Source organism: Equus quagga, chromosome 9 (assembly GCF_021613505.1).
Source record: "Equus quagga isolate Etosha38 chromosome 9, UCLA_HA_Equagga_1.0, whole genome shotgun sequence".
Lineage (NCBI taxonomy): Eukaryota > Metazoa > Chordata > Mammalia > Perissodactyla > Equidae > Equus > Equus quagga.
Window position 1 is genome coordinate 61,841,427 of NC_060275.1, and position 21,565 is coordinate 61,862,991.

Below are 21,565 nucleotides of genomic sequence, written 5' to 3' on the forward strand. Positions count from 1 at the left end.
CAGTTCTAGAGCCTACAAGTACAGTATCAAGGTGTCGGCAGAGTTGCTGCCTTCTGAGGACTGTGAGAAGGAGTTTGTTCCAGGCCTCTCTCCTAGCTTCTGCAGCTTCAGGCGTCCCTCAGTGTGTAGATCATGTCTCTGTGTCTACAAAGCCTTCCCTCTGCATCTCTCTGTGTCCACGTCTCCCCTTTTTGTAAGGACACCAGTCATATTGGATTAAGACCTGCCCTAACGACCGCATCTTACCCTGATTCCATCTGCAAAGACCCTATTTGCAAATAGGTCACAGTCACAGATCCTGGGGGCTGGGACTCAGCATCTTTCAGGGAGGACACAGTTTAACCCAAGAGGTGTATTTCGATTCAAACCACTCCATGCCATAGTAACCGGGAAGGGAAGAAAGCCTTCTGCAGTAAACTTAATGATTTTATATTTATTGCCTTGGGAACATCTAGAAATTGTTGCTGTGGTGTATTTGGAGACCCACTTTCCATCACAAGTCATTCTCCTCTCTATACATTTTAGAGTAGTAGAATCTCCTTCTAGGCAAAAAACCTCCATATTTTCTGCAGAGTTATCTGGATTTCCCTTTGTGTAATTAGAGTGAATAAAGTGTGTGACAGTTGAAAGACCAGCCTCAGGAAGTTAGATGAAAGATGGCAGATAAGAAAGGCAGTGAAATCCTTGTAGAACACTGATTCACGATTGACTTTGTGACTTTAATAATTTACATAGAATTTCTGTAGTTCACTGCCCTCACTTTTGTAATTTTGAATTGGAAATATTAAGGTCTAACTTGTTTTACAGAAGCTCTTAATTTTTTTTTTTTAAAGATTTTATTTTTTTCCCTTTTCTCCCCAAAGCCCCCCAGTACATAGTTGTATATTCTTCGTTGTGGGTCCTTCTATTTGTGGCATGTGGGATGCTGCCTCAGCGTGGTTTGACGAGCAATGCCACGTCCACGCCCAGGATTCGAACCAACGAAACACTGGGCCGCCTGCAGCGGAGCGTGCAAACAACCACTCGGCCATGGGGCCAGCCCCTCTAACATTTTTTTTTAAGTCACATATGAAAGGCCAGCAGTCAAGGCAAGGCAGCCTCCAGGGAGCAGGGTCATCAGACGTCCACACTTACTCGCCCAGCGCAGTGGTTTTCAAATGTGTATTTGCGGCAATACCTGGTCTTCACACTGAGTTCTCAGACAGCGTCCTAATGTGTGGCACACGAGTGCAGCCACTCCAGGTGCTGTGGGTCAAGCAGCCCAGCATCCACTCCCCCATGCCCTCCTCACCTTCTCTTTGCCAGAAATTTTGGGAAGTTCAAGGAAATAGTTTACGACCCCCACCCGCTAGTCTTGGAAATGAATGCACTGAAACTTCAGGGAGCTGCTCACTTGCCCGGGTCTGGCCCTCTGCCAAGACAGAGCCAGGACTGGAAGCCTGTCTCCTAATCCTGATTCCATGTATCAGTCCCTCATGTGACGGCACTGGGGGTGCTCCTGGAGCAACAAGTTGTGTCATGGCTCATCTGTGCTTTGCCTAAATGGCACAGAGTGTAGACACTGGAGAAAAGGACAAAGCCCTTTTTCTAGGAAGACATCCCAGATCACAGCCTTTCGTGCTAGAAGGGACTTGGATATCATTGAGGCCAGCCTCCTCACTTACAGTGGAAGAAACTGAGATCCAAAGAGGTTGAAATTTGCTTAATGGTCCATAGCTCATTTCTCAACACAGAGAGAAAAAAAAGTTTAGACGTGACTCTAACAGGAAACCATGTTTCTGCAAAGTTCTCCTGTGACTGGCTGATGCTTAAGAATATAACTTGGAGAGCCAGCCCTGATGGCCCAGTGGTTGAAAAGTTGGGCACTTTCACTGCTTCGGTGGCCCCGGTTCATTTCCCAGTTGTAGAACCCACCACCTGTCTGTCAGTTGCCATGCTGTGGTGGTGGCTCACACAGTTTTCTACAAGGACTTACAGCTAGGATACACAACCACGTCCTGGGGCTTTGGGAACTCAAAAACAGGAATATTGGCAACAGATGTGAGCTCAGGGTGAATCTTTCTCTGCAAAAAAACACAAAAAAGGGGCCAGCCTGGTGGCACAGTGGTTAAGTTCACATGTTCCACTTCAGTGGCCTGGGGTTCACCAGTCCAGATCCTGGGTGCAGACATATGCACCGCTTGTCAATCCATGCTGTGGTAGGCGTCCCACATATAAAGTAGAGGAAGATGGGCACAGATGTTAGCTCAGGGCCAGTCTTCCTCAGCAAAAAGAGGAGGATTAGCAGCAGATGTTAGCTCAGGGCTAATCTTCCTCAAAAAAAAAAAAAAAACAAATCAAAAACAAAAAACCCAATTTGCCTTCCTTCTGAAAAAAAGAGTTTAACTTGGAGATGTTCAGGAGTCTCCATATTCTTGAAGTGAGAGCCTGACCACCTTACAGCCTCACCCCACTTATTACAGGAGTGTGGCAAGTTGTGTTACGAAAAATATAGTATTGACTTGGAGCCTAAGAAATAGGGTTTTAAAAATCCCAGACTTTACCAAATTCTGTTATTTCCTTCAGGACAGAGTTCATGAATGTGCTATATGGACAACAGCAGACAACTTCTGTAGCCGTGTGAGCCTAGAAAATAAGCATGCCTGCACTTGGCCCGTGGGAGCAAAGGTTCTGCTCCCTGGAGCCTGGACTGCAGTCTGTGCTGTAACTCCCTTCTCACAGTGCTCTGCCTTCCTTACCATTAGCCCATGTTTCAACGAGTATATTTAAATCATAGTAACTATAATCGTTTCCCTTAAAATAGTAAACATACGTTTATCCAGGTCACCATCTAAGTAGTCCAACTCACTACATTTGATCCTTTCTTTAGTCCTAAGAAGAGCATTTGTTTGAAGTTTTCACCGTCAATATCCTTCTTAGAGGGAGGCCTAGACATTTCTGCAGAATGACACATGGAAACACATCTTCCTCATTTGTAGGTCCATTTTTATTCCTTCTTTCAAAAATGGTAATATAAAACCCAAATTTCATCATCGTTGTTCTCATGTCCTTCCCTGCAGGAAAGGTGTCACCAGCAAAAGCTATGTGGGTTGTATCAAAAACCTGGAAATATCCAGATCGACCTTTGATTTACTCAGAAATTCGTATGGAGTGAGAAAAGGCTGCGTACTGGAGGTGGGAAGCATCTTGTTAATGTTGGAATGAGTTTCTATAAATGCCTACTGATTTACCAACATAATAAGGGAACACAGTCTAGACCAGTGGGGTGGGAGAAATGACGGGGAAGCCAGCAGTACCCTCGGCACTGGGGGACTCAGCATGCAAGTGAGCCTGACGCAGCTTTTTCATCTCCTTTGTGATCAGCCTCTCCGAAGTGTTAGCTTCTTGAAAGGCGGCTACGTTGAATTGCCACCCAAGTCTTTGTCACCAGAATCGGAATTGTTGGCAACATTTGCCACCAAGAACAGCAGTGGCATCATCCTGGCTGCGCTGGGCAAGCAGGGGCAGAAGCAGGGTCCTCGGCAGGCTCATGGGGTAAGTGAGCAGCTCAGACGCTATGGCTGCAGAGCCACGAGCTCAGGAAGGACATGACTTCGGGAAACACTGGATGGAAAATGACTTAGTCGTAAACATTTATTGTAGCTGTGCACCTGGTTGTTTCTGGGCATGCATGTTTAACAAGTAAAAGGTACTACTGCTGAAAGTCTTTCCCTGATGAATCAGCGATTTTTTTTGTGTTGTATAATCCATCTTCCTCGTCTAGCTACTGAGAAGATAGTGCTCCCTACCTCTAAGTCTTTTAAAACTCATTCGGATAGCATGTGCTGACTTTTCGTCCACGTTATGGTTGTTGCTCTTCATTCTAAGACTGAAACTATGTGCAATTTAGAGACTTTACCGAGTGCTGATGTACTGTCTTAGTGAAGTAGAGGCCACGCAACTACTGTTTACAGAGCGCTCTCCTCTACTATGCAGACATTGCTCTATAATTATGCAGAGTGAATGCTGCTTCCTGTATTTTGCTGAGGGAGAAATGGGTTCAGAGAGCCTGGTTAACCTGCCCAAAGTCACACAGCTGTTATATGCCAGAGCTCGGACTGACACACCAGTCTGCAGACCCCAAAGACCTCTGGAGCCACCTGGTGAAGGGCTAGCAATGACAGCCTGGTTTATAGGCTCCATTGACTGGAGCCCTTTTTCGTTTTTTTTATACTTGAGGTAAAATTCACATAACATAGAAGTAACCATTTTAGAGTGAACAATTTAATGGCATTCAGTTTTTTCACAATGTTTCAAGGCCACCTCCTCTATCTAGTTCCAAAACATTTTCATCACCCCAAGTGAACACCTACGCCATTAAGCAGCCATTCCCCATTCCCCTTTCTCCTCACCCCTGGGAACCTGTATCTATGAATGAATTTACCTATTCTGTATATTTCATATAAATGGACACATAAAATGTATGATCTTTTGTGTCTTTCGCTTAACATGTTTTCAAGGTTCATCCATGTTGTAGCATGTATTGGTACTTTCTTTTTATGGTTGAATAATATTCCACTGTATGTACATAGCATCATTTGTTTATATTAGTTCATGGATGCACATTTGGGGTTGTTTCCACCTTTTCACTACTCTGAGTAATGCTGCTATGAACATTGGCATCCGAGTACCTGCTTGAGTACCTGTTTTCAGTTCTTTTGGGTATAGACCTAGGAGTGGAATTGCTGGGTCACATGGTAATTCTGTGTTTAGCTTTTTGTGGAACCGTCAAACTGTTGTCCTCCGCCAATCTTCATAGGACCACTTGCAAATCAAAGTCTGCTACTAAGTCAGCAGAAAGGAGTGTTGTCATCCGTGCTAGAAAGGGTACTGTGGAACACTCACATTCCATTTCGGCTGATGGACCTCTCTTCAGTGTGGCAAAGAAGTTTTAAGAGCTTTAAACATTTTTAAAGGCTTCAGCTCTTTAATCCCACTTTCAGAAATATGAGAAACAATTTCAAAGGCTAAAAGAAGTTAAATGTTCATTAGGTATGGTAATAAAAAATTAGAAACTACCTACATTTTTAACAGTAAAGGAATGGATCCCACAATAAGATATCACCTCACACCTGTTAGAATGGCTAGCATCAAAAAGACAAGAGACAGCAAGTGTTGGTGAGGCTGTGGAGAAGAGGGGACCCTTGTGCACTGTTGGTAGAAATGTAAATTGGTGCAACCAAATAGAAAACAGTACAGAAATTCCTCAAACAATTAAAAATAGAACTATCATATGATCTAGCAATGGCACTTCTGGGTATATATGAGAAGGAAATGAAGTCACTATCTGGAAAAGAGATCTGTACCGCCATGTCCATATTGCAATATTATTTACAAAAGCCAAATTTGGAAACAACCTAAACATCCATCAACAGATGAATGGGTAAAATGTGGTAGATGTATATACAATGGAATATTATTCAGCCATAAAAAAGAAGGAAATCCTACTATTTGCAACAACGTGGGTGGACCTTGAGGGCATCATTCTAAGAGAAAGAAATCAGACAGAGAAAGACAAATATTGTGTAATCTCATTTATATGTGGAAACTTAAAAAACCAAACTCATAGAAACACAGAGCAGATTGCTGGTTGCCAGAGGTGGGATTGGGTAGGGGTAGGGGGGATGGGTGAAGGTGGTCAACTTACAACTTCCAGTTGTAAGATAAATAAGTTCTGGGGATGTAATCCCACAGTGACTGTATTATATATTTAAAGGTCGCTAAGGGAGGAGATCTCAAAAGTTCTCAACACAAGAAGAAAATTTTGTAACTATGTGAGGTGATGCATGTTAACTAAGCTTATTGTGGTAATCATTTTGCAATATATACATATATCAAATCATTATGTTGTACACCTTAAAATGATTCAATGTTATATGTCAGTTATATCTCAATAACACTGGGAAAAAAGAGATCAATGACATAATATATCTATTTGTTGTTACAAAATGTAGCAGTAAATAAGTATGAAGACTACGTAGAAATGGAAATGTTTAATATGGTTAGTGATAATAGCATAATACAGAATGTCACTTATGTGAATAGAGATTAGAAGGTAATATACAAAATTTAAAATAGTTCTTTTAGATGGTCATATTCTTAACAAGTTGCTTAGTTGGTGCTAATATTCGTACACTGTCTTCATTAGAGGATAATTTTTCAGCCATATAGTAATGTTTGTCTGTGGGAATTCTCTGCAGCCTTCCCAGTCCTTCTTTTCCGTCGCGCTGATAGAAGGCCACATTGAAGTGCACGTTAATGCTGGGGATGGAACAAGCCTGAGGAGAGCTCTCGTGCGTGCTCCCAAGGGCACATATGGCGACGGACGGGAACATTCCATCTCCTTGATCAGGAGTGGGAGGTATTTGTGTAATGAGGGCACGGTGACCTCCCCGGTAGGAACCTTGTTTTGATGCTCTTTCAGTGAAATGATTGGGATCATTAGTATGTCATTAGCATTTAGGGTTTCTCGTTAGCTTTCAGAGTTTAATAGTCCCAAAATAATTCTGAGATCTTGCCTAGAATACCTCCTTGGAAATCAATTTCACTGATTTTGTAATAAGATATTTGCAAACTTTTCATAATTGAGCAACCTTAACCCTGCCTGTTTCTAGGGCCCAATATAAGTTGTCTTTTCAGTGGGTTAATTCTGTGGCAGTTAATTTTATAGTAGCAATAAATATTATTATATCAATATGAAATAATAGACAGTCAAATATTAAATAGTAAAATAGTAGTGTTATATCAACATTCCTGTATATTTTCCTCTAAAAGTTTAGACCAAATGTTTTAAAAGCACATTGGACATTTTGTCACAGGTAAAGAAGTAAAAGAAAAACACCCTCCAGAAAGCAATTGAACTCAGTGAGGTTTAATAACATTCCATTCAGTTTGGGAGAATGTTCAATTGTAAGTTTTAATTTCCAAGATTCACCTTTTCACTCACACGCAACATCATGTTAAAATTCAGCTTCAGGAAACTTTTATTATTCAGTAAGGACTTGTGGAATTATGTATTAATATGAACAGTTATGTTTCATTTCATTTTAAAGCTTCTCTTTTACTTTTCTCCTTTTACCTTTTAGAATTCTCTCTGTCCAGTTGGATGAGACAACTCCTGTAGAAATGAAGTTGGGCCCGTCAGCGGAAAGCAGGACAATAAACGTGTCCAAGCTGTACGTAGGGGGCACTCCCCGGGGAGAGGGGCCAGCGGCACTCAGGATGAGAGGCTCGTTCCATGGCTGCATCCGGAACCTGGTCTTTAATGCGGAGTGAGTGTGACTGTGCGCTCAGCCTGGCTCTGGGCTTCCTGACCGTCGATGCTGAGTACTCACGCTCATCTGCTGTTTGAGATTGCCTAAAATTCTCCCAGTTCCTGAAGAACAAGTGATCCCCACTGTTCTATTAGGAAAGTCTCCCAAATTGATTTTATTGGATTAGAATGACTAGATCTGATCATCATGCGTTAAAAAATACCTCATTGAACATTAGTTCCACAGGACTGTCAATAAATAGCAGAAGTCAAGTACATTTTTGGCATGCATTTAAGACAATGTAGAGATTTGGGGATGCAAGTTTCTTGCTGTCTTGAGCTCGAGCTCAAGCTTTAAAGGAGACTTTACGGCTGGGCTACTTGCAGCTTCAGGTTATTAATGGCTCCTCCTAAAACAGTTACTGTCTAATTAAGAACTGAAACTCTCTGTTCCCTGTGTAGAGCTCACAGTGAGCAAGAGAATTAACATGTGCCCACGGGCGTTTACTCTCTCCTCACTCACGTCTGCCTGGGGGGAGGGTGCGGGTGGGACTGAAGCCGTGCTCTGACCTGGGGGGACCAGAGTCTGCACAGGAGAAAGTGTGTGTGCGCTGAGCGCCGGGAGACCAGCCTGGCACTGTCCCCTTAGCTGGGCTGCTGACTTGGCTTATGACCTTGAGCAAAGACTTGGATCCTCCGTGGTCGCAGTGTCCTCTGTGAAAGAACCTCTTAAGAGTCTTTGAAATTCAAAAGAATAAAATGTTGCATTGGGTTTCAACACAATTATAATGTCAGAACCTCAGTTTAGTTATTTGTACAGTTGATATATTTATTTACCCAATTGTCTGTTTGTTAATTAACTGATTGATTAGGCATTTTCTTGCTCCTGAAAGCCATGAGGCTGGGAATTCAGTAGGGCAGAAATGTTTCTGTGCTGTTCGCAGCTGGGTCCTAGGAAACTGCTAGTAGGGTGTGCACGGAGAGGGGATGGGTTACAAAGGCTGCAGAGTAAAGGGACTTATGACCAGTGTAGTTTACGACTTCCTGGCAAACAGAACCTGTGAGAAAGAAATCAAGGTTTAATGGAGGCCACTGTGCAGTGCTGGGGGCCAGAGACAGAATCTTTCCCTGAGGCAGCCCAGCCCAGGCTGCGGGTGCAGAGAGCGTTTGAGGCGATTCTTGAGGAATGTTCAGGAATGGCCACGTGGACAACATGGGGCTGGGGTGGGGGGAGCCATTTCAGGCAGAGGAATCAAACAAGAGAAGATGTAAGATAGGATATGTGGACTTCCAGTCACTGAAAAAGGTGGTCAATTTGGTGACTCTGTGAGTAATATATTAATGGTTTTTAATGGATTTTAAGTGTTCAGTAATCAGATGACATTTGTTCATATGTTGGCTTGTTAATTGATTTTGAAAACACTTTGCTTGTGTCTAGACTTTTGGATTTCACGAGTGCAGTTGGCTATGAACAAGTGGACTTGGACACCTGCCTTCTTGCAGAAAGGCCTCCGCCGGCTCTTCATGGAGAGGACAAGGCGCTCCTGCCCGAGCCCCGGCCGTTACCAAGCCCAGTAAGAGAGGCTTTCTTGAATCATTTCGGGCAGGTCCAGTCAGAAACAAGAGCATAGCCCAGAGGATATTGAAATGGGGACCTTGTCACAGAGGGGCTGGGAAGCTGACTGAGCACACTGGAGCAATGACAGACGCCACCTGAGCCTAGGAGCAGGGCTGCCAAGGAAGCAGCGACTCTGAGCAGAGAGGGTCTCCTGGTGGGCACTAAAGCACAGAGAAGACAGGCTCTGCCAGGGGGCCACCTGGAGCTGCAAGGGAGAGAGTAACATGGGGCTTCGTGCATTCACCTGCCTCCAGTCTCCCAGCACTGCCTTCCATTGGCAGAAGCGGCTGGAAGCCATTTTTCAGAGGAGCCATTTTTCACAGGGGCTGTCCCTGTGATGGGCAGCAGAGCAGGCCCGGCGGGGAGTGCTTCTCCGAGCACACGTGCAGATGGCATGGCACGGTGTTGCCGGATTGCAGGTCATAGCGCTCTGGCACCCTCGGTTGGCTGCCATACAGCAAATTTTTTGGCCGAGTTCCTATAAGGACTCACTGTTACTTGGGGTTTAGTCAGAAACATGAAAATAGGTATTTATGTAAGCCATTGTACATATTGTTGCTTTAAGAAAAAAAGATTTGAGTCATCTAGGAAAAGCCAGTTTTGATGAAATATTTTTAACGGCAGTTGTTAGTTTTCATTTTCTTTTCTCTTTTCTGATTTCTCGGTTTCCTTGCTTGAAAGCATGCACTCTAATTATTTAGATGATGGCACAGTCATGCACAAAGCAGTCCCTTCTAAGCAGGGCCAGTCTCTGGGTTCAAGACAGTTCTCTTGGTAGCATCTGCCTACCCCAAGCCGGAAAACTGAGTCTGAGGCCTCATGTGGTCTGGAGTCGGCATGTGGAGGGGTGAGCAGAGCCCCTGCCAGCCCAGCTCCTCCTGGCTGCACTTTGCTCCTGTCCATGAGGAGTCAGAGGCCCTGCGGGGCCTGTCCCTGGGGGCACTTCCCATTTCCTGGGGCAGTGCTGCAGCTGCTCCTGAAGCTGCTCAGATTCACGGGCTCTTCCTAGAGCTGCCGGCCTTTGCCCCTTAGGTCCGATGGAAATTCTTTGCAATTTAAGTGAACTTGAGTGAGAATGAGGTGAAAAACAGGAGCTCTGATTGCCTTCTTGGAGAGAGAAAAGGATGGCGAGTGAATTCTTTAAAGCAAAGAAGATTAAAGCAGTACAGACACTGTGGTTATTTGTGGTGGTTAGTGTTCTGATACGATTGCTTCTGAGATGTTTTGTTCATGGAAAAAACTTGTATGTGTTAGTGGGGGTCCCAGCTGTGCGTGGCTGAGGGTCTGTGTGCGTCTCTTGCAGGAACGGTGTGCCCCGGACCAAGCCCCAGAGTATGTCCCCAATGCTCACCAGTTTGGCCTCACACAAGGCAGCCATTTCGTGTTGGCTTTCAACGAGTCATCTGTCAGAAAGAGGTAGGCTTTGTTCTCAAGTCCTCGTGAGGCGTCTCGTTGCTAGATGAGTCAGGGAGGCATTCTTCAGCAGCGGGTCTTTTCCAGAAGAAGCTTCTTGTATTTTATTTTGGAGTGCTCCACTGGCAACCAGCTGGCAGCAGGGAGAAGGCAAGAGAGGAATGTAGCCTTTGTGCAACTCAGTGCCTACAACGTGGTGGAGCGGGGTCCTGTGGTTGGTCTTTACCCCTTCTTGCTGGTGGCTGGGTGCTCCTCTCTGTGTGTGGAGGAAAGCCCCTAAGTATCCATGGAGCTCGCTGTTCACTCCAGAATCCCAAGGCCTCTGCATCTATCATCCTCTGGACTTTCAGCCCCATTCTGCTGTAAACTCTTGCTAATCTGATAAAGTTGTCTACCCACACTCTTTCACTGTGCTTCCTAAAACTTGGTGCCACCGCCACACCCATCTGCACATTCCCTCTGGCCCTCACACCCGCCTGTCCCCAAGGACTCCTCTTCCATGAAGCCAGCTCACGTCCCACAGGTCTCGAGGCCTGGAGCCGCCCGAGGTCCCTCCGGATTCCACATTCCTCCTCCCTCCGCCTTTGAATCTCCAGCTCATGGGAAGTTCACGCCTTCAGATTCTGCTCTGCTCTGCACCTCTTATTGTCCTCGTCTGTGACCACCGCCCCATCACGCCCTCCTCAGACCTGGGCTCGGGGTCGTTTTCCTACCACTCCGGCCGTTGTTCTCCATGAATTCTGCAGCCACCCAAGGCCGGACCTTTCGAGTCCTCTGGCTCCCATGTGTTGGGGGTCTTTTCCTCCTTGCTGCTCAGCCGCTTCTCCCTGTGGCCGTACCCTTGGCTCTTCCTGTGTCTATCCTCCCTCCCGAGTCTCTACTTTCCGCATGCTGTTAACCAGCCTTCTCCGCATCTGCACGCCGTTACCTCCCGCTCCAGCGGCTCCTGAGCTGCATCCAGGCCTCCAGGCCCTCATGCTTTCTCATGCTCATCACTCCCCTCTCCAGCCCCCACACCACAATTTTTCCCCACCCAAATAGGTTTGCTGCCTTTATTACACATGTTCCCTGCAAACTTCCTTCATCCTCTTGTCTCTTCCACTGTGGCCGCAGGTGAAGCCTGCACTTGGCCTAATCCAGGCCAGAACCCAAGCTGGTGGTCAAGGCCGCAGAAATGCCCCTCTCTTTCCTACCTGGTTCGACGTTATAGCCATTGCTACGAATCTCAGATGAAACCTGCAAACTACATGGGGAGCGAATACAGTTTTAATTTTTCAAGCTTCTCTGGTCTGAAAACGCTGTACATCCCTACAGCTTCTCTTCACGCCCCAGCTGGTGACTTGCCTCCTTGAGAAGAGAGGTTGAACTCCTGAGTCTGTCCCCCACCATGAGAGCACCCCCTGCCTTTGCCCCACCCTCCGCCTCTTCCCCTGCCACCACGCAGGAAGGGTCCTTGTTCCCTTGCTAGCCCTCCAGGTCCCGTCACCTCTCTCCCCTCCAGAACATCAGCGGCACCCACTGCTCCGTTTCATGCACGATTCCCATCGGCACGCAGACAGCATTGTGCCCCCATCAGCAGCAGTGATAGAAGAGAAGCCAACACTGTGCCAGAGACTGTCTCAGCATTTTACACACCCCCCTACCTTACTCCATAATTATCCTGTGAGGAAGGTATTAGTACCGTAGTTTCATAGACAGGAAATGGAGGCACAGGAAAGTTAAGTCATCTGCTCATAGGCACACAGCAGAGCTAACATTCAGACCAGGCACTGAGGCTGCAGCGTCTCTGCTGGTAACCACTCCCTCTAGCAGTTTCTCACTTTTAAAACAGAAACTCTCCAGGAGAATTCACGCACCCCCAAAACATGCGCAGTGTCCTGGCCCTGTCTCACAGTAAGGCTTCTTGAAAGAGCTGCCTTACGTGGTGGCCTGCCTCACCTCACCTCCCGTTCCTTCCCCGACCCACCCGGCCCGCCACCACAGTCACCCGAGCCCTGCTGGGCCCCACCCCGGGTGCCTTCTCTGCTGGGCCCTCAGCAGCACCACGCACGCTTAGCCTCCCAGCATCCTTGGCTGTCACAGCCCAGGCTCCCGTGATGTCCTGCTCTCTCCCTGCCTGCCCCTCCTCAGTTTCCTTTGCAGGCTCCTCTTCTGTCATAGAAGGCCCAGGGCCCCTTCCACATATTCTCCCAGGCTGGCCTTCTATATTCCAATGGCTTTAAAATACTATCTGTTTGCACCCACAACCACATCTCTAGCCCTGACCTCCACTTAGAACTCATGCGTCCTATACCCAACTGGCTACTCGACATCTCCAGGTGGAGTGGGACAGGCTCCTTGACCTCAACACCCCAAAAGAGAATTCAGTCTTCACTCAAACCTGCTGTCCTGGTCTTTGCCATCTCTGTGGACATCATCACTGTTTACCTGGTTCCCCCAGGCCCAAACCTGCTGGTTGTTATTTTCTTTCCCTCACTCTCCAAATTCCGTCCATCAGCAAGTCCTGTTGCTTCTTCATTACAAGGGCTAGTTCTAAGCCTCGAGGAATTTACATTCTAAGGCAGTTTAGAGATTTGAAGGTAAAATGGGCCCCACAGAGGAAATGCTGCTCATGTGTCCAGTGTCCCTAGCCCTGTAGTCAGAGGGTAGGCCGCCCAGGTACAGCTTCCCTTCCACATCCAGTGCGGTCTGGTCTCTCACCATGGGCACCATCGGGGAATCCTGGCCGTCAACTGTCACGAAGCCCTTTCTTTTCAAATACTCTATCTTAACCTGGAGCAAAACGAAAACATGCGTAATGTAAAGGGATCTGAGAAAACTGTAACAGATGCTAACATTTTATAAATTATTCACCCCCTCTGCCTCCCCACCATCACCCTGGTCTGAGCACCTTCCTGCCTCTATGCACTGTTGTGACAGCCACCTGCCTGACACCTGCTGTCACCTTGCCCATCTGATTTGTTCTTCACATCGGAGATTCTTTTTAAGATGTAAATCAATCATGCCCATTCCCCTTCTTAAAACCCTCCTGTGACTTGTCAGAACCCCTCATCCCTGAGGATGGAGCCACGTTCTCCTTTCCCTGTCCCCTGTGCCTTAGTGACGTTGCACTTCTTTCTGTGGGAGGACACCCAGACGCAACCTTGCCTCCAGCCTGTGTGGTTCCGTCTCCCACGTGGCCACACTTGAGGACTCCTGGCTGTCCGGCATAATCAGTTCACTGTTTTAACATTCTCTGTGTGTCTAAAAACAAACTGCAGGCCCTTCCTGCTCAGCTTTGTGGGGCCTGCTCCGCCTGTCAGAGACCTCAGCTGAAATAGCATCCTTCAGAGTGGCCTGCCCTGTCTATGTAAGGTAGCCACCGTTGGCCTCTACATGACCCAATTTTCACTCTCTGATGTATTTCTGGTGCTAGTGTCGTGAGAGAAGGGGCTTCCTCTGTGCACTGCCTTAGCTTCAGCTCCTAGCACACTTCCTGGCAGATGCAGGTCCTGTAACCGTGAGTTGAATGAGTGGATGGATAAATGAAGGAAGGAATGGATGACTCTCGCCTGAGATATTAAATATAAATGTTGAAATAATTACTGAGTTCTCTCTTTATTTTAAAAAATACAAGGGAAAACTTATTCCTGTCTGAGGGCTTGGCTCTTGTTTTCCTCCAGGCTCTCGGTTCAGCTCAGTCTCCGAACGTTTGCCTCCAGCGGTCTGATCTACTACATGGCCCATCAGAACCACGTTGATTACGCCACCCTCCAGCTGCTGGGGGGCCGCCTCCACTTCCTGTTTGACCTTGGGAAAGGCAGAACAAAGGTCTCCCACCCCGCGCTGCTCAACGACGGCAAGTGGCACACGGTACGCTCTCAGGAGCTTGTGATCACTCACCTGAGCTTTATTCCATCCATCCTCTGTGTCCGCTCCATTTCCCTGGAGTGAAGTTACTCCCTGTGACATCTAGTTTGCTTTGTGTCTGCTATCTCCCCTATAGAATGTAAGCTCCTTGCAGGCAGGGACCTTTTCTGCTTCCTGAAATATCCCAGACCTAGCTCAGTGCCGGACACCTAAGGGGCACCCAGCAAACCTTGGTGGAATGAATGAAAGGTACGAGAAATGTTGTCAACTTGACAAGAAGTAAATGAAGCCCGCCGGGGGCATGAGGGGGCCAAACCTGAGAGCCTGGCGTTTGCCGTCTTATAACTAGGACTCTGGAGCACTTTCTCTCACCTGTGCCTGCTTCCTGTCTTCTGCCAGGCTCGGTCTCTTCTCAGCACGCACTGTGTAACAAACAGTCTGAGGGTTTCATTCAGGTCATCACAGCCACAGCGGACAGACCTTGCTCACAAGCATCTGTTACGGTTTTCTCAGATCCCTTAACAATTATGCATGTTTTCATTTTGCTCCAGGTTAAGACAGAGTATTTGAAAAGAAAGGGCTTCGTGACAGTTGACGGCCAGGATTCCCCGATGGTGCCCATGGTGGGAGACGGGACTGCGCTGGATGTGGAAGGGAAGCTGTACCTGGGCGGCCTGCCCTCTGACTACAGGCCCAGAGACACTGGACACGTGAGCCGCCTTTCCTCTGCAGGGCCCATTTCCTTCATTGTGGCTGGGTTTATTTTGTAGAGGAACATGTTGATGTTTAACTTATCTTGTTTGGATCTGGGGCTTGGCTGCAAGATGCAAACCTTTCAGACCACATGCCTAGATTGTGTATTGGGGCTTCCCCTTAAAGCCTGACCTGCCTGTTAGTTAATGAATATTTCCCTTTCCACAGCCACTTGGCCACAGGAAAGTCCAGTGAATCTGTATTTGCAAATTAGAAAATTCCGCATTCTTTGTTTTCTTTTTTTTTTTAAAAGATTGGCACCTGAGTTAACAACTGTTGCCAACCTTCTTCTTTTTTTTTTTCTTCTCCCCAAAGCCCCCCGGTACGTAGTTGTATATGCTAGCTGTGAGTGCCTCTGGTTGTGCCATGTGGGACACCGCCTCAGCACGGCCTGATGAGTGGTGTTAGGTACACGCCCGGGATCCGAACCGGCGAAACCCTGGACCACGGAAGCAGAGCACACGAACTTAACCACTCTGCCACAGGGCTGGCCCCTGAAAACTCCACTTTCTGGATTTCTTGATTAAATAACACACTGTTTAGTCAAAATAATAGAAAATACCTTTACTGCATTATTAGCAAAGATACTCAAATAGTAGCTTTATGTTAGACATTCATGTGAAATATTGCAGCAATTAGATTTTAAAAACCAAAAAATCATATTTGAATGTGTTTTGTTGAACTATAGGAAAAATCTGCCGTTGCCTTTCTCATGATAGCCCCCATCCACTCTCACATCACTTGGTTTAGATCACCCACAGCATCCCTGCCTGCATTGGGGAGGTGACAGTGAACAGCAAACAGCTGGACAAGGACAGCCCAGTGTCTGCGTTTGCAGTAACCAGGTGCTATGCAGTGGCCCAGGAAGGAACTTTCTTTGAAGGAAGTGGCTATGCAGCCTTTGGTATGTATTATCAACAATCTTGAAAGAAGTCTTTGGGATTCACCTGCACTCTAGGACGGTGCGGATCCGAGAATTCTGTGATCAGACAGGACCCACCGGCCAAGGCTGCAGCCTGACCACATTTAGTTCAGTGCTCCAGTTTATTCTCATTTCTCAACTTCTGATGTAAGAGACTTCTCACCTGTTTGCCGTCCCAACCGCCTGGCCGAGTCTGCCTCCCCCGGGAGTGGTACAGCTCCTGACAGAGGGGAACGTGTGGTGCTGACATCATCTGTACCTTCCCCAAATTTGTGTGAGCCATGCTCTCACTCTTCAAGTTAAAGGGGGCCTTTGAACTAAAAATCAGCAGCATAAAATGTCTAGACCGGCCAGCCAAGTCCAAGTCAGATTTGATGAAGAAATAAACTCCATTTAGATGTTGAAAATTTAACCAATTAGAAGTAGTGGAATTTAAATCTCTCAGCTGCCTTAGAGTGTAAATGCCTGGGGGCTTAGAACAGGCCCTTGGAATGGATCTGACGTCCCTCCCCATTTTAGGGACTTGATTTGCCAGGTAACGTCCTGTTTGCACTCAGAACCAGGGCGTGTTCTGCCTTCCGTCACAGGGACTACCTGCGTCTGGCTCTTAGCCTCAGGCTCCCCGGAGGGCTGGGCGGGAGATGGAGGGAGGGAGAAGCCAGCACACCCCTCTCCTTCACCCTGGCCACCACCTTCCCACCCTTCCTTCAGCCCTGGGCGTGGTAGCCACTGCCTGCTATCAGAATATCCCCAGCTCGGCTTCTCTATCGCCCGAATAAAAGGTTCATTCGATTAAATCCCCACTTTTAAAAAAAGCTAGTGTGCACTCTGACTGATACACTCAGTAAATGATCAGATACTGGTACGGAGATGTTGGGAAAGTAAAGTGGACTATTCCCTGATAGATGACGAAGGGATTATATGGATCAGCCCCTACTGATTGTTGCCCTGCGTGGCTCTAGATGAGAGGACGTGCCTCCTTCGGCTCTAGTCTGGCTTAGCCCAGCTGACTGCACGTCTTTTTTAAAAATGATGTGGAAGCTGAGGCTCAGAGGTGACTTGCTTGTGGGGATGGCGCTGGATCCAGAGAAAGAGCTAGAACTAGGTGTCCTGACCCTCAGTTGGGAGCCAGAATGCAGTCAGCCAGCCTGTGGCCTCTCTGGGCCGGGGCCTTCCTGGGCCAGCAGGGCTCACCCCTTCCTCTGGGCCATCCTTGTGTTTTCAGCCAAAGAAGGCTACAGAGTCGGATCAGACGTGAACATCACCCTGGAGTTCCGTACCTCCTCAGAGAACGGCGTCCTCCTGGGCATCAGCAGTGCCAAAGTGGACGCCATTGGATTGGAGATTGTAAATGGCAAGGTAGGTGCTTCATCTTAATGGGGTTGCTCCTCACCCAGTGTCGGAAACAGAGCAGTTGAGAATCAGTAGAAATACCTAGATCCAATTTCCAGTTATCCACTTTAATGGAATGGAGGAAAGGTTCAGTTAATATTAAAAAATAGATAATCCTAAAAAGTTTCTTAAAAGTAACTTCTTTTATAATTTTGAAATTAAATTTAAAGCAAAATTGCAACTACGTCAAAGAACTTTTTTCCCTGGACCATCTGAAAGTAAGTTGTCACCCTCCCTAATATTTGTTAACTTTTTCTTTGGAAGTAATTATAGATTCACAGGAAGTTGCAGTGAAATGTACAAGGAGGTCCTCATGCACCCCTCACCCAGGCTCCCCCGGTGTTTGCATCTTGCATATCTCTAGGACATCAAATCCATAAAAGTGACATTGGCACAATCCACAGTTTTTACAGTGGCGCTAGTTATACATGTACGTGTGTGTGTAGCTCTACACAATTTTACCACGTGTGTGGCTTTGTGTACCCACCACCACAATCAAGCTAATTATACCATTCCACCAGGCGCCCTCGGGCTGCCCCTCCACAGCCACACCGACTCCCTCCCCCTGCCTCCCTCATCTCTGCCAACCACTGAGCTGTTCTCCACCTAACTGTTATTTCACGGGTGTCACAGAAATGAAATCATGCAGTGTATGTCCTCTTGAGATTGGCTTTGCACACTCAGCTTCATTTCCTGGTGGTTCATCCAGGTTTCTTGCATGTATCAAACTGCTTTCAAACTGCCTCCTTCTGAGTTTCTCTGATTCTCATTCTTCTTCCTCTCCCCTTTGGGGCCACTTGGGTGCAGGCAAGATGTGAGGGAAGGGAGTCTTGATTGCTCTTTTTCTTTTCTGCGGGCTCTCTCCTGCCAGCAGTTGAGGAGAGAGCCCAACTCTCCCGGTCTTCAGGCACAGCCTCTGTCTTTTGTGCACTAGGCCAGTTGTCCATGGCCGGTTGCAAGGAGCAATCTGAGGTTTCAGGAGTGAGAGGAGCAGTGCCAGTGCGTGGGAACGGCTCCTGGAGATTGGGCCAACACCCCTTGCAGATCAGGCTTCCCATCCCAGCTGTCATGAGCGTGCTGCCCCTTCACCTGCAGCCCCCTTCCATGTGCCCCAGAGAGTGGGATGAGAACTTGGGAGTGTCTGCCGTGCCACTCACAGGCCATGGGGAAGCAGGGCGGTGGTCTCTCTGCTTCTCTCTCTACCTAAGTGCATGTTGCCACCATTTCTACTGCACTGTGTTCAACTCATGTTGTTGTGGGACCAAGATGCTAGAATCTTCTTGAGCTACTGCCTCTGGGAAGGCAAGGAACAAGTCTCTATGCTGCAGTATTTTTCTACTTACCCCGCACTGGGTTTTTGGTTCCTAGGATATCCTAGGATGGGCGTGGGGCCGATGGAAGGAAGTCCCATCTGACCTTTTGCTCTCTGCCTCTTCTCCCCTCTCACTTCATCCTCGTGTCAAAACAAAACTGCCTCTACATCATATTGCTGCCTCTTTACACTGTGGCTTGGACCCAGCTTTTTCCTCATCTGTACTTTAAAAAAATTTTGAAAAATTTTGCATATTTTACATGACGTCTCAAAAAATGTTACCAGAAGTATAATAGTTACAAAAAAATGTAGTTTCTGATGTAGTTTTACCTCTATTATTGGCTTATTATTTATTGTTTAAAACATTTTTAGTGGTTTCCCAGGGTTCATAATACACAACTTGAGTTTGTCACAGTCTATCTTGAAATAATTAATACTGAGTAGCTTCCCATATAGCATAAGAACCTTACAACAGTATACTTATGATTCTTCTCTCCCATCTTTTGCAGGTCAGGTTTTTCTGTGTTACCGCTCGCTGTGGTGGGGCATCTGTAGTCAGAAGGGAGTTAGTAAATTTCCCTTCATGGGTGCCAGTGACTGCCATGAACTGACACCCTCAGTAAACTGCCAGCTCCTGCTGTCCTGAAAATGAGCACTGAGCTGAGGATGCAGTGCTAAGCTGGTGGCTCAGCCTGCTCCCATGCATGTGCTCATTTGCTCTTTCTGAAATTTGAGGAATAAGATGGCATCTGAATCCTTTAAGAGGCTGTTTTTCAGAACTATTATTTGTTTTTCATAGTGAGCCCTCCTTTTTAGCAGAATCTTAGATTTTATCCACGACAAGAGCATTATATAAATGGACTGTGTTCCTTAAATATGGAAAAATTCCCCAAGATATTCACTTGTGTCTGTTGTTTGTTTAGATCTTGTTTCATGTTAACAATGGCGCTGGAAGGGTAACAGCCACATACGAGCCCAAAGCTACCAGTGCTGTCTGCGATGGGAAATGGCACACACTTCAAGCTAACAAAAGCAAACACCGCGTGGTTCTGATCGTTGATGGGAACGCAGTTCGTGCTGAAAGTCCACATCCGCAGTCCACCTCGGCAGACACCAACAATCCCATTTATGTGGGTGGCTATCCTGGTACGTGCGGACGTCTGGTCTGCTCGTTCGCTTTCAAGGGGCATTGGCACTGGGAGAAGCCTCAGTTCAAGTGACTATAGAATAGAGATTAAGAAAAATACAAGGTTCGGGTGACAAATCCTTTACCATTTTAGAAAAGCTATTTCAAATACCTAGGAAGTCTTGGAAAAATTAAAATAATCTACACACATAAATGGATCATTAGGTAAGACTGTGAGAACACTGTGTGTGACGTAAACTAAGCTGGATGCTTTGACTGAGGCGAATCGTCTTAGACGACTCCCAGAGCAGGGAATCATTTTGGGTGGGTCATCATTTTAGAGGACAAACATTGTCTTACACTCTCACATTGATTTTGGATTAAGTTATGCATTCCAGAATTTCAAGTAATTGTTACAAATGATAATAAAATAAACATCTCTTTTATGATTTTTTAAGTCACAACTCGGCCTTAAAATTATTACATATTAGAAGTTTTCATTGACATGCTATTACTGAAGCCACGTAAGTGGAAGAATACTATCCTAGTTTTGATACAGAAGCCACTTGAGATTATTTTTGCTCCTATCGTGCTATCCATGTGCTATCATTTAACAAAATTAAGCAACACTTACCTTTTGTTCTTTCCTGAACAGCTGATGTGAGACAAAACTGCCTGAGCAGCCAGACCTCCTTCCGGGGCTGTCTGAGAAAGCTCGCACTCCTTCAGGGCCCGCAAGTGCAGTCCTGCGACTTCAGCAGAGCTTTCCACCTTCAAGGCGTTTTCCCTCATTCCTGTCCTGGGGCTGAGCCCTGAACTTCAGGGAGGCTCCTCAGCTGGCAGTCATTGCTTATATTTTGAGGAGAATTACTTTTGTGATTAAAATCTCTTCAGTTCAGATTTCATTTCCAACTCAGGTTAAGTGTTTCCTGAGAGAAACTTTGTGTTTATGTTAAACTAAAGCGACATGTACAACAGATACCTCTATTAAATAGTTTAAAATGTAAATTGGATTCATTGATTCTCTGAAGTTTTTTTAATGAATCTTTGTAAACATTGAACATTCTGTTGATTACTTGATGGTATTTTATGTTTTACATTTTGAGCTTTTAGAAAACAAAATATCACTACAAACTATAATAGATTAGAGTATGAATACTTTCATTTCTTTACCCAAATTTTAAGCTCCAATTTCCACAACAGACAAGCAATGCTGTTGGTTATGTTCCAGCAGAAGGCACCAGCTGTTTGCCACATAAGCCTTCCTATGGGCTCCAGGAAGTCACAGGGGCAAAGGGACACAGGAAGCAGACAGAACCTCCTTCAGATGCATCCTTGTTCCATCAGTGATATCGAACCTGAGGTGAGTTCGCTCACCCGTTGCTCAGCAAGCCAATCTCTGACACCAGGTGTAGTGGAAGAATGTAGGACTTTATTATTATACAGCACTGAGCAAGGAGAAAGGGCAGCTAACCCAATCTCCCAGAAAAGCCAATAGGAAGGGTTTTTATTGGGGGTTTTAGGTAGGGGAGGGGGAACCCGTGACCTTGCTGGTCAGAGCTTTCCCACCAGCTTGCATCTCCTTGCAGGCAGGAGATAATGAATCCAGGTGCTTGTCCTTGGCTGTTTGTCTCCATGGAGGACAGTGAATTCTGGAACTGGAGCCAGGGAGTAAGCAGGGAAAGAGTGTTTTGGTTTTAACCTGCTGGGTTTAACATAGGGAAACTGATATCAGGGCTGGTATCATCAAGGACCTAACAGAGCATTTGCAGGATAAAAAAAAAAAATGGCATCACAACTAGTTAGCTCTTTTTTTACTGTCAATTTTATTTTCACCCCTTGGGATGAGGCAGTTTTCCATGATCATCTATTTTTTCTGGGAAAATGTG

General features: G+C 46.4%; 1 protein-coding gene across 2 annotated transcripts in view; it reads left to right on the forward strand.

Moving 5' to 3' along the window:
* Positions 1-20,704, forward strand: part of LAMA1 (laminin subunit alpha 1) — a 148,532-nt gene extending 127,828 nt beyond the window's left edge. For both annotated transcript variants that reach the window (XM_046671019.1, XM_046671020.1), the window contains exons 52-63: positions 3,060-3,174; positions 3,364-3,534; positions 6,240-6,400; positions 7,125-7,310; positions 8,730-8,865; positions 10,213-10,325; positions 13,985-14,174; positions 14,723-14,881; positions 15,675-15,828; positions 17,072-17,205; positions 19,474-19,696; positions 20,332-20,704. In XM_046671019.1, the coding sequence (XP_046526975.1) occupies positions 3,060-3,174; positions 3,364-3,534; positions 6,240-6,400; positions 7,125-7,310; positions 8,730-8,865; positions 10,213-10,325; positions 13,985-14,174; positions 14,723-14,881; positions 15,675-15,828; positions 17,072-17,205; positions 19,474-19,696; positions 20,332-20,492 (1,903 nt within the window). In that variant the 3' untranslated portion in view covers positions 20,493-20,704. The remainder of the gene's footprint in view (positions 1-3,059; positions 3,175-3,363; positions 3,535-6,239; positions 6,401-7,124; positions 7,311-8,729; positions 8,866-10,212; positions 10,326-13,984; positions 14,175-14,722; positions 14,882-15,674; positions 15,829-17,071; positions 17,206-19,473; positions 19,697-20,331) is intronic.
* Positions 20,705-21,565: the final 861 nt, after the last annotated feature.